Here is a 13,344-nt window from a genome sequence, read left to right on the forward strand (position 1 = left end):
GAATCTAAATCAGGCTCTTTACAAGGCTATTCATACACCCATACAGTCATAAGACCATTCATACAGTCATAAGACCATCCTTACACTCATTGGACCATTCATATAGTCATAAGACCATCCTTACAATCATACAGTCATAAGACCATTCGTACAGTCCTAGGACCATTCATACAGTCATAGGCCCCTTCATTCAGTCATACAGTGATAAGAACATTCATACAGTGATACGAACATTCACCTAGTCATAGGACCATTCATACAGTCATAGGACCATCCTTACAGTCATAGGACCATCCTTACAGTCATAGGACCATCCTTACGGTCATAGGACTATTCATGCAGTCACAGTATCATTCATACAGAACCGTTTATACAGTAATAGGACCATTTATTGCAGTCATAGAAACATTCTTACAGTTATATGACCATTCATACTGTCATAGAACCATTCATACAGTCATAGGACCACTAATACAGTCAAAGGACAATTAATACAGTCAAAAGACAATCCATACAGTCATAGGACCATTCATGCAGTCAAAGATCCATGTATACAGTCACAGGACCATTCATACAGTCATATGACCAGTCTTACAGTTATAAGACCATTCATAAGTCATAAAATCATTTGACCATTCATATAGCCATACAGTCACAGGACCATTAATACAGTCATAGCACGAATCATACAGTCTATAGGACCATGCATACAGTCGTAAGACCATTTATGCAGTCATCGGACAATTGATTTAGTCCTACATATACAGTCATCTGTCATAGGACCATTCATGCAGTCATAAAATCCTAGGACAATTCATATAACCATACAGTCAAAGGACCCTTAATACAGTCATAGGATCATTTGTACAGTTATAGGACCATATTGCAGTCATAGAAACATTCTTACAGTCATAATACCAAATTCATATAGTCATAGAAACATTCATACAGACATGGCACCATTCATAGAGACTATAGGGTCATTAATACAGTCATAGGACCATAAGATTACCGGCACGTATAAACAGATCATTTATTTAACTGAAATTACTTCTGCACACTTATAAATAAACATTGAACTTCATGTTCATAGTGTTTAACTTTCAACATTTAATAAACATCTAATGCCCGATATCTACAAATACAGTTTAGTTGAGAAATCTTTGTTTAGCAGATCTAACAATGTTGATATTCTCCAGAATAGATTTCTCCTCCTCTATATAAGGAACCTGACTGCTTCTCACATAGTTGACCGGTCCAGGGAGGATATTAACCTCTACTGGAGATTTAACAGCTCCGACCCCTCTACTATACACTAATCCTTTCAAATCCTCTCTTCCTGGCTCCTCCTGTCGATTCAGCCTACTCTGGGTCCTCCTGTGATCCCTGGTGCCTGACCTGGACCCGGAGTAGGGTTCGAATGCATATTTGCGCTTGTTGAGAGGGGTTAGACTAAACTCTGCTCCGTTCTCTAGGATATAGAGTCCACTGTCCTCTTCATCTCCGGAGATATTACTCCGGTTGGATCTAAATACACAAACAATGGAATCTATTTTCTTTTATTTATTTCAATTTTTATGTACTATTAAATGAATTGTTGTTGTAACCAGACATTTAAAGAATATCAGTTGGGTTTCACTGGAAAATTGACGTATGAATTTATGCCTTAGTGGTGGAGACAAATCAATAAATAATTTACAGAATTTAACAATTTTAACTTTTTAAATGGGGGGTCACTTGAAACTTAATATTTCTAACCATTATAAATATTAAAATCTTGTATATTTCAATATTTTGGTTGGATTTAAAATCATGATTTACTTTAATATTTCTAACCATTTAAATGATAAAAACTTTTAGATTCAATAAAGTTTCTATGCTCATTGTATTTTTAATCTTTAACTTTATAAAAGTGATTCCAATTCGCATTGGGGGAAAAATAATTATTAATATTTAATGCATGTATATGTAAGTCTAACAATGCTGGTAAAACAAACGAAATATTTTCTTTAATCCTGGGATTTCCAAAATCTGGACTAACTGATTTAGTTGAGTTATGAAGAATTTATCAAATATAATCGCAATCAAGAAAAAACTTAATTTTAATGTTGTTACTGTTCTTAAAAACTCTGAAAGATAAAAAAATCAATTGACAAAAAAAATGTTCAGGATAAAAGACTGTCTGTATTAAGGATATTTCATGTTTTATCCTTGTTTAATATTTTAATAATTAAATTTTGATAATTAATCTTTATACATTCATTTAATTAGGTTTCATGAATGCATTTAAGTCGTCCCGTAGGTAATAAACAATACTCTCAGCTTTTGATGGGCATCGATTTCTAATTCTTTTTTAACTATTCCAGGTTTTTACTTGATTAAAGGGAGTGACCGGCAATGTATGATAGTTTTACTGAGAATGTAGTATTGGGGGGAAAAAAATAGGAATCATTTGAGACGTTTTTACGGTGCATATTTGTTCATCAAGAGCGCAAATTCAATCTTAAAAATCTTCATAGATTGTTCATTTTTGAGGGATGGTTTTGAGAATCGATTTTTTTAAAATTATTTAAAACAGTAAACTAATTAGTTGTTTAGGAACAGGGTGAGAAAATAAAAACTTACTATCATCATCGAAAAGAAGTAATCTTATTCAGTTATTGGTTTCTGTAATGTCTCAATATTTTATGTAGATTTCCTGGAATTTTTATTGAAAAGACGACATTTGAAGAATTTGAAGAAATCTGCGAACAAATACACAAAGAATAAGAATTTCAATATAATGATGAGAAAGAAAAAATTGAATCTAACATTGGTTTATTGAGAAAATTTCAATTGAGAAATATGCTCCTAAATATCTGATTAGTTTACGTACTGTAGAAAATTTTTAAAAAATCGTTTCTCAAAACGTAACTACCCAAATGTATGATTTTGAACGTCGACTAGTTGCGCTCAAACTCAGTAATTATACATCATTGAAACGTTTCATATATCTCAAATGATTTCATGAAAATTTCTCCATAATACCACATACTCAGTTCAACTATCATTACATTGCCGGTCACTCCCTTTAAACGCCTCCAAGTTGTTTTCAAAATGACTCTCTATAAAATCTTGCTTTAACTAAGTTGTGGAAACGAGTGAGAAAACGACGCCCATTTCTACTTAGTACTCACATCTCTAGTAAAAATGAATATAAGAAGTTGAAGGTAATTAAATAGCTTTAAGGGATGACAAGAGGAAATATAATACAAGAGTACATTGACGAGTTACTCTGATAACCTAATATTTCGATGTTTCAAACATATTTGATCTCGCTTGAAATAATATGGAAAGCATGAAATATCCAAAGTTTACAACATCAGGCTGCTAAATTAGAGCATGGGAGAATAATCAGCTTCTTTACACCAATTTAGTTTTATCTAAAAGAATTGAGTCTTTGTCACAAACTCGGATTTTTAAATTCCAATTTCTTTAGACCATAGATATTTCAAACTATGATTTCTAGTGGATCAAACAAGGTTAGTTTGAAATATGAAAGGTATGCATCATCTGGTTGTTGAGATTTAGGTATTATAAAATTGGCATTTGTGGCAAAAACTCAATTCCTTTGTTGGATTTAAAACTTCACATATATATGATAAAAAGTCCTGATATCCGAACATAAAGTATCTAAGAACAATTTGGGTTAAATCAAATGTGATATCTTTTGTGACAAAATATTTTTTTACTGGAATTTTTGTTTATTTTCTTTGTAAGAAAACGATGCATATCTTGCACTATAATACAAGACAATAAATAAACTATCCCAAGATGGATTTATTATACCTCTGTCCTTGCTCCGTGAACAGAATATCTCCGGGACTGAGATCATCATACCGAACTCTTCTACCTAGAACAAGATAATCCAACTGTACTCTGCAATCATGCTAGAGAGGTCTAAACATTTTATCTAAAATCTGTTGTGAAAATGCTCAGTTGGTTTGTTAACGATGTTTGTTTAATTTTTCTGCTCTTTCTAGATCAAATATTGGTTTTAAAATACAACTTAAACCAATTAAAGTGTAAGAATTCTAAATCATATAAACTATCAAATTAAAGGGACTCTAACCGTAAATTCAAGTAAAGGGACTCTAACTGTAAATTCAAGTAAAGGGACTCTAACTGTAAATTCAAGTAAAAGGACTGTAACCGTAAATTCAAGTAAAGGGACTGTAACCGTAAATTCAAGTAAAGGGACTGTAACCGTAAATTCAAGTAAAGGGACTTTAACCGTAAATTAAAGTAAAGATACTGTAACCGTAAATTCAAGTAAAGGGACTCTAGCCGTAAATTCAAGTAAAGGGACTCTAACCGTAAATTAAAGTAAAGGGACTCTAACCGTAAATTCAAGTAAAGGGACTCTAAATATAAATTCAAGTAAAGGGACTCTAACCGTAAATTCAAGTAAAGGGACTCTAACCGGCAATTCAAGTAAAGGGACTGTAACCGTAAATTCAAATAAAGGGACTGAAACCGTAAATTCAAGTAAAGGGACTCTAACTGTAAATTCAAGTAAAGGGACTCTAACCGTAAATTCAAGTAAAGAGACTCTAACCGTAAATTAAAGCGAAGTGACTCTAACTGTAAATTCAAGTAAAGGGACTCTAACCGTAAATCAAGTAAAGGGACTCTAACCGTAAATTCAAGTAAAGGGACTCTAACCGTAAATTCAAGTAAAGGGACTCTAACTGTAAATTTAAGTAAAGGGACTGTAACTGTAAATTCAAATAAAGGGACTGTAACTGAATTCAAGTAAAGGGACTGTAACCGTAAATTCAAATAAAGGGACTGAAACCGTAAATTCAAGTAAAGGGACTCTAACTGTAAATTCAAGTAAAGGGACTCTAACTGTAAATTCAAGTAAAGGGACTCTAACCGTAAATTCAAGTAAAGAGACTCTAACCGTAAATTTAAGTAAAGGGACTCTAACCGTAAATTAAAGGGACTGTAACTGTAAATTCAAGTGACCCTACATGATAAGATGACAATGCCCGATTTACACCATTGAAACCAAATCTGATTAAAAATAGGAAGATACCGTCGTTTTCTAAAAGTGATTAATTCCTCCAATGCTTCTAATAAGCAAGAAATACACTAGCCGCAAATGAAAATAAATAGTTTTAAGGAACAAAAAACATGAATATCTAATTTATTCTTGATCGGACAAAGCTATAAAGGGTAACGCTATAAATTGGGTATTTCCATTTTTGCATGGAGGGTCAATTGAAATAACGCAGACAGTCCCTTTAATAGAGATTTATGATGTATGATGCCTATTACCTTGAACTACGGATGGAGTAGAGGAAGAAGAATAGACTGAGGACGGAGAAGGAAGATCTGAATCCTCATCTGACATCTCGTAACTTCTAAAATTTTAAAATTGTATCAAACAAAATGCTGTAAATCATTTTTTTTCGTTTATCAACCCGAAAGATCTTAAAATATTGCTATGGGCTTATCCAAACCCAAAACAGCATTTTTTTCAAAATCGTTTCTGCTTTTTCGAAACAAAGCGACACAATATATACAAATTATCATTCTTACGCACCCAGTTTGTAACTGTGATATTTTTAACCTCGAAATCGATTATTATTGATTAGAAGAAATTTGATTGATCCAGGGCTATCAACAAAGGATCCTTCAGACACTGTTCCTCAGATTAGTTCTTTGCTATAGTCTTACTATTGTTTTATTTCCTTGCTTAATCGTTTTTAATTATTTATAAGATGTTTTTAATGAAAAAAACAAAGTAAACCTTTAGATCATGGTTTTCAAACTCTTTTCCCAATGTATACCTGTAAGCAGGGGAGGGAGGGCGTCTGTATCCTCCCTGATGAGACGAACTGCTCCCAGGACGAAGATACATATCCTTGCTCCGTCTGGTATATGGGTCTTCTCTATCCTGGCCAATACTGGAGTTGACAGGACGAACCGAGGATTCAACTTTCATAAAACTAGATTCTCTGGAGTAGGTTGTGGAACTCGTTCTTCTTTCATCTTCCCGATCTTCGTAGTAAGCTGTCACAGTGGCAGGACGAACTGGAGAACTCCTGGTCCTACTATAGTCTTGACTAGAGCTGTAGGGAGAAGTGCTAGCAGGACGGGTTGGAGATTTAGCTCCATGTGTCCTGGAATACGAAGGATTGTTCATTTTTCTTGATTTCTCCGGGTAGCCTTGAACTCTGTTCTCCGGGTAGGCTTGAACTCTGTTCTCCGGGTGGTTGTTTTGTTTATCCAGGGCTGGCATTGATCGCCAATTTCTTCCTTTTTCAAGATTTGATTTCTTTGTCAAATGTTCAAACATTTTCTTCCGATCCTTGATGGAAACAGAGCGACAGAGTTCAATATCTTCATAATCTCCGAGACTAGATTTAACCCGCTTTTCCGGTATCTCAGGTTCAAGAGAACGGAAATCTTCTCTAGGTTTCGGAACTTCCGGCAATCGTCGTGTTTCCGTCTTTTTCAGGTTTGGCATGCTATTCCACTTTTTCCTGAAAACAAAAAGATAAAAATAGAGAAATAATGATAAATTTTCTTTAAATTTTGATTTATTTTCATACTTAATGACTGAGTTAGCTAATCTCTCCTCCTCTTCTTGAACCTGTTTCCTATATTCCTCCCAGAACCTTGCCATCGTCTTCACACTATACCCGGATACCTCAAGCTTAGGTTCAGCTGTGTAATAAACTGGGCTCTGATCCCTTTTCTCCGTAACATTTTGTTTTATATTAATCTTTAGATTATTTGGTTCGCCGCCTTTTTTGGAAATTTTTGGCTCATTTTTGGTGTAAATCCGGTCACTGAGGACAGTTTCAGACAGTGTCAGATCACTGAGGACAGTTTCTTTTTTAATTGTCAGATCTTTGCCGTAGATTTTACTTTCTCTCCTTGCATTAAGTTTATTTTGTATTTCCTCCTCTGTGGTTTTTAATGAGTCCTGGATCCCAATACCTTCGTCGGAGGAGCTACCCTCGTCCCCGACGGAGATATTTCTCCGGACTAGATCTTGTTCTCCGATAATTGCTCTTGTGTCTCCGTAGAGTACAGATTTCGGTTCTGATAAAACATTCTTGCCTCTTGCTTCTTTATTCTTGTTTTGCAGTAACACAAAATTCTTGTCTTTCGAATTTTTATTCTTGTCTGCAAGACCAGCTTTTATCTCTTTGGTTTTCGTACTATTTTCACTTGAGTTGGCTTTTTTGTCGAGGTCAGTCTTTGGAAAACCCCCGTTTCGATCTCCAAATTCTACATTTTTGTCTCCAAGTTTTACTATTTTTTCTCTGTACTCTTTAGTCCTGGTTCCAACGTTTTCAATTTTGCTAGCTTGCTCTGTAGTATTGTTTTTTACTTCCGTTTTCTTTTCTATATTTTCTTTTACTTCCGGCTTCCCATCTGTAATTTCCTTATTCTTGTTTTGAAGTTGAGTATCGGATAAAGTTGTAAACCCTGTATACTCACTGGATAAAAGTTGTTTGGTAATCAAGGTTTCTTTCTCCTCAAGTTTATAGATTGCTTCCAACCTGTTTTTATCATTCGCTTTATTTCTAATTTCTTGTTTAACTTGTTCGAAAGTATTTATTTTGTTGTTTTCCTTCAGTTTTTCCCGGGTCAGATCTTTCTGGTCAAAACTCTCAATCTCTGGGAAATCAAACCCCTGAGAGTTTATATCGGACATTAAACCATGAGTCTGGAACCCTGAACCAGGTTCAGATTTTATTCCAAGCTCGCCTTGACGTGGAGGTTTTGCAATTGGGTTCGGAATATATTTCTTCTCCGATACCGGAGTAATAATTACTGGTTCGTCTTGTTTCTCTTCTCCATCAATATTGTTTAAATCTATCGCAAAATCATCCGTATCATGCAGTATTACAGGCTTCACTACTTTCTTCTTCACAAAATGATCATGGAAGGATAAATCGTCTATTTCGTCGTTGGTATCACATTCCTCGCTCACCTCAACAATAGTGTCCATGACAAGATCTGCTGGAGTAAACTTCTCTTTGATCGATACTTCCAGAGAGCTCTCATCAGTACTGTTAGATCCTTCATCATCTTCATTCTCATGTTCTTCGTCAGAATCATAATAATCAATCTTCTCACAACTACGGGTCTCAACAACCTACAACATTAATATCTTCAATAAAACGTCCATGTTTAAAGGGAAGGGACAGTATGCGTAATTGCAATTGAACCTCCATTTCTTGAGTGACATGTACAATTAACAACTGTGCCCTATGGGTGCCCCTAAAAGTGTTTAATGAATAAGATACCCATGTTTTTAACATTAAAAATTTATAATTTTCATTTGAGGTTTCTCTATAAGAGTGACACGCGGATTTTTGCTATGGTGACAATTTGGAGAATCTTGTCAGAACTGAACTCTTTTTAAATTAGTAAACGTCTAGTAGTTGTGAATTGTAACATATATATCTAAATTAAGGAACACTTAAAGTACATCTTTCCAACTTATTCTAATGATATCAGTAATAACTTGCTATATACTAGATTTTAAAATAGTTATTATTTTGCCAATCTGGAATAGCTGGGTCAAAAATTCAAAGTTTGAAATAAAAAAGTTTACACCATCAGGTTGCAAGGATACTGGGATTAGAAAATTACGTTCATGGCGAGTAATTTCTGATTTTGCATGTTTATTGTGTACTATGCTTTTTATTCAATTTTGATCTCATGAAAAAAACAGCTTGTGAATTAAACTATCTTTAATTGCTAAGTATTTCCAATGATTGTTTTCGACATATTCTTTTACAATCTCTTTAAATAATAAGCTTAAAAGATCAAATTATGAATATAGATTTTAAAATTTTAGATGAATATCCAATTTATTAAATCTGACTGCAGCAAAAGTTGAGATGAGATTGTAAAAAAGTTTAAAACTTTAAACTCATATTATACCTATGTAAGAGAGAAAGAAATATATATTGTCTTCAGGATAAAATAATATTAAAGAATATTTTCATTATTATGTAAATATACATATTTAAGGGATGCCAGGGGGCTTCCCGCCTTGCTTTCATGTAATAAAGGAATTAAGTTTTTGCTGAAATTTTCTAATCACTGAATCTTTGCAATCTAACGGTGCAAATCTTTGATATTTAACTTTATTTTTCTACAAAGATATAGGGATTCGAAAATCAGAGATTTTGGCAAAGACTTCAACGCTTGAACAGCACTTTAACTTGTTAAAATAATTATGCTGCAAAATTTCGCAAAAATTTGTTTACTTGAGTCATATCTATTTAATAGAGCTCTTCGCCCATATAAATATATTTGTATGTTTGTTAGCTATAGCTGGCCAAACGGCTGGACCAAATTGACTGACATATTTTGAGGAAACCCTTGGGTACCCTTGGATTAAACGGCTTAACAAAATTTAAAAAAAAAATTTTCTTCAAAAATCTAACTTTTTTAAAGATCGATTTTTTTTCAAAAATCATTTTTTTCCAAATTCAATTTTAAAAAGTCAACGGGCAACGCCGGGCACTTCAGCTAGTATGTTATATACAACCCGGCCCCAAAATTTTGAGCGGATCGGTTCAGCCATTTTTAATTTGCATATTTTTGTAAAAATAGACCAGCCGAATACAAGACGCAAAGAAATGTGTATATTGAAAGAAAAATAAAATAAATGAATGATATTTTATATTTACCTCATCTAAAGAATCCTGAAAACTGATCTCACTGCTTTCTTCAATAAACTTGGTGCCCCAGGGGACCTTACTCTTGTTCTCTTCAACCCCTCTCATAGTTTCCTTACTCTCCCTTAGCTTGGATTCAGACGCAGATATCTTCACTTCCTTATCTTCTCTGTCTATTCTCTGACCTTGAGCTGAAACCTCTCCGTCATTCAACACCGATCCCTGGTTTGAGATTGTCTCTTTAGTTTTAGATTTAGTTTGGCTGAGGGAAGACCAGGTTACTTTTCCTAGCTCCAAACTATCCTCACTCTGCTCCAGGCTTAATAGAGCCTTCCCTCCCGGAGAAGGAAAATCGTCCTCATCCTCGAAATCCTAAATTTCAAGATATTATCTACATTTTTTTGTTCATGTTAACTATGATCCATGGCAACTTTTATACAATCAACGAAGGCCAAAAAGTTTTGATTTTTCATCTATAACATTGTACTGCTTGTCTGTGCAATAGAAATCAGTATAGAAAAGGAAATGAGTCTTTGCAGCAAATTTAAATTTTTCTAATTCATAGTTTGAAATATCTAAAGTCTACGGCATTGGGTTGCAAAGATATCAGGATTAGAAAATATGAGTTTGTGGCAGAACTCAATTACGTTGTCGTAATATTAGCAATGTAATTAATTAACTCACCATTTTTGCCTCAAATGTCGAAATTTTGAGACTTGTTTTTTCTTCTTGGCTTATAGAGCTCAATACCTTAATAACACAGTTTTAAATCAAATTTAGAAATAAATAAATCATTTAAATATTAAACTTATAGAAAACAAACCTGACTAAGAGAACGAACAGACTCCATGGCAGATTTTTCGTCCCAAAGACGATCTTTCTCGTAACTATCTCCACCTGAGGATTCAACCTCGAGATCCGTCCCATCTCGAGGACCGGATACTTGAACCTTGTCATTTGTCTCCAGGTTGTCATGGAAGCTGGATGAACCTGAGGACACGTCATTGGTGGATTTAAGGCTTAACTTTGGACTCTCTTGATTCTCTCTGGAGGGTGTCTTACTCCGGGATCTAGATATATTAAAAATTAAAAATAAATAAAACAAAAATCTCTGATAATGATTGAAGCCTCAACTGACCTGGGTGTCGGAATAGGTTTTTTAACTGGTCTTGATCTTGATCTTTCCTCAGTATTATTCTCTGCATTCCCTGGAGCCTTAATATCATCGGACTTAACCTTTGTAGAACCTGGACCCGGAGTTAGTTTAGAACCTTTCAATCCTTCCAGACTTTTCTCCGGAGATTCTCCGGAACTTTCCTAGAAACAATTAGAACCATGATTTATCACTAAGTTATATAAACCAATTTAAGCGTGCGTAGGGATGGGTATTAAGTTGGTTTGTTCCTTTAAACTTGTAATATTTTTCGACTTTTATAAGGTACCAAAAAATCTTTGAGGGCTGTATTCTTTAAAAGTTTGTTTATTAAACTATTCTAAATCTTTATTCTACGAGAAGCATAAGGGAAAAAATCGAAACAAAAACTATAGCTTTTGGATAGTTTCATGTTTCAATGGCTTTTTAGGACTTTCAAAGATTCCACAAACATAGCTAAAAGGTTTACATATCACATTGTATTTCCTTAATGACCCTTTACCAATTTTAAACTCTGTCAAAAAAAACATCGTTTTAAATCTATAGGTTTTGGTTAAATTTATATTTTTTCTTCGGATAAAGTTTTTGCACAGTTTTATTTAAGAAAACTTTTAACGAACACAGTTTAAAAATGTTGAAACCTTATTTTTATGGAATATTATGTTGTATTGCTTTTTAAAGTCCTAAAATCTTAGAAGAACTAACCAAGTTATTTCCCATCACTGTGTGTCGGTATGTGAGAGCAAAGTTCAAAGAAAAATTTTATGGTTTCTATTTTATTTTCATGAAACCTTTTATGATTATGAATGAAAGTACATTAGAACATTTCTAAAATTTAATAAATTGTCTTTAAAGGAATAAAGGAGAGAAAAGGAATATATGAATAAAGGTGTAAATATGTTTTTTTTGTCAATAAGACGAAAACAGGAACTTGTGTCAAAAGTGAAGGAGAGTGTATACTGGATATCTAGCTGTACTGTATCCAGGGTAGAGGAGAGTGTATCCTGGATATCTACCTGTAGTGTATCCAGGGTGGAGGAGAGTGTATCCTGGATATCTACCTGTACTGTATCCAGGGTAGAGGAGAGTGTATCCTGGATATCTACATGTAGTGTATCCAGGGTAGAGGAGAGTGTATCCTTAATATCTACCTGTAGTGTATCCAGGGTAGAGGAGAGTGTATCCTGGATATCTACCTGTAGTGTATCCAGGGTGGAGGAGAGGGTACTAAACCAACCCTGAAATTCTGGAACTGAATCTGCTCTCATAACCAGCTTTATCCGTCCTTTCTACAATCCAAACAAACTTATAAAATCAAACTTTTCAAATTTTACATTTTCATTGATAATCACATTTTTACTTCTCAACTTTAGATTTGTTTTTATAAGATTCCTTAGAGAGAAATAGAACGGGTTTCTCTGAATCCGTCCCTCCCTTCTCCTGGTTCACAATCAACCCTCGAAGTTTAAGACGAGCCGTGGGAGTCTTGGATCTAGAACAATAATTAGTTTTTGCAAAATCGAGATTATAATAGAAAGTTTTGATAATAAGCAAGCTCTTCATTTTAATGGGCAATGTAAGGAATAATCTTGAGTTCAGTTTCGTAATGCATAAATTCCATGTGAAATTAATTTGCCACACTTTTTTTCATTTTAAAATGCATGTGTAATATTCTCACCTATGGTTGGTCCAGATATACAAACCGTCTCCGACCACGGTGATATATCGTCTTTTCCACGCAGAATTAAAGGAGAGCGCAACATCCATGGGACCAGCGATAACTGGCTCTTCTGTAGGTTTCTCCAGCTTACCCTTAGAGGCTTTGTTCCTAGAACTAGGTTCGGAGTCGGGTTCAGATCTCGGAGAATCGATGGTTTCAATAACAGAGTCTCTTCTCTCCTGCTCCGACACCTCCTTCTCCAGTTCCTCAAACTCCTTGACAGAATCTCTGGCTTCAGGTTCGAGTTCAGGTTGATCTTTACTTTCTTTAGAAGAAATAACGTCAGGTTTTGCTTCAGAGTTCCCAGGTTTTGCTCCAGAGTTCTCAGGTTTTGTCTCCAATGAATGGTTTCCTGAGGAAGATACCGAGTATTTGGAGTCTATTGGAACCATATAATTCATACTTTCATCCTCTTCAGGCTTGTTCTCATCCTTCTCCGTCCTGCTTTCATCCTTCTCCTCCCTGCTCTCTATCTCCGATAATATTCTCCCCTCATCCACCTCCTCCTCCGTTCTGCTTACTTCCAGTCCTATAAAGTCGGCCCTGTCCCCCTCAACATGACTGGTTTCGTCCTCTAGGTTGGTTTGAGGACGAGTCTCCAGGATAGGACGGATATTCATCGCCTTGAATTGATGATTAATCAATGATTCTCCAACCTGTGTCTCCTCCTCGCACACCTAGCAACAAAACCGATGTTTACCTTTTAAAATGTCGAGGAGTTAATTTTGCAAGTAGCAGAGAAAAGATATTTCTAATAAAACATTTTCTCCTTT

At 34.6% G+C, this 13,344-nt stretch overlaps 1 protein-coding gene across 1 annotated transcript in view; it reads right to left on the reverse strand.

Moving 5' to 3' along the window:
• Nucleotides 1–1,019: 1,019 nt before the first annotated feature.
• The window catches only part of LOC111699519 (titin), a 44,416-nt gene continuing 32,091 nt past the window's right edge, over nucleotides 1,020–13,344 (reverse strand). The window contains exons 18-29 of the mRNA XM_023470211.1: nucleotides 12,530–13,248; nucleotides 12,244–12,343; nucleotides 12,048–12,140; nucleotides 10,837–11,015; nucleotides 10,522–10,768; nucleotides 10,383–10,448; nucleotides 9,711–10,070; nucleotides 6,603–8,161; nucleotides 5,838–6,533; nucleotides 5,323–5,408; nucleotides 3,829–3,892; nucleotides 1,020–1,527 (exon numbers count right to left, since the gene is read on the reverse strand). Coding sequence (XP_023325979.1) covers nucleotides 1,149–1,527; nucleotides 3,829–3,892; nucleotides 5,323–5,408; nucleotides 5,838–6,533; nucleotides 6,603–8,161; nucleotides 9,711–10,070; nucleotides 10,383–10,448; nucleotides 10,522–10,768; nucleotides 10,837–11,015; nucleotides 12,048–12,140; nucleotides 12,244–12,343; nucleotides 12,530–13,248 — 4,548 coding nt within the window. The 3' untranslated portion in view covers nucleotides 1,020–1,148. The remainder of the gene's footprint in view (nucleotides 1,528–3,828; nucleotides 3,893–5,322; nucleotides 5,409–5,837; nucleotides 6,534–6,602; nucleotides 8,162–9,710; nucleotides 10,071–10,382; nucleotides 10,449–10,521; nucleotides 10,769–10,836; nucleotides 11,016–12,047; nucleotides 12,141–12,243; nucleotides 12,344–12,529; nucleotides 13,249–13,344) is intronic.

Source organism: Eurytemora carolleeae, unplaced genomic scaffold (assembly GCF_000591075.1).
Source record: "Eurytemora carolleeae unplaced genomic scaffold, Eaff_2.0 scaffold351, whole genome shotgun sequence".
Taxonomy (NCBI): domain Eukaryota; kingdom Metazoa; phylum Arthropoda; class Copepoda; order Calanoida; family Temoridae; genus Eurytemora; species Eurytemora carolleeae.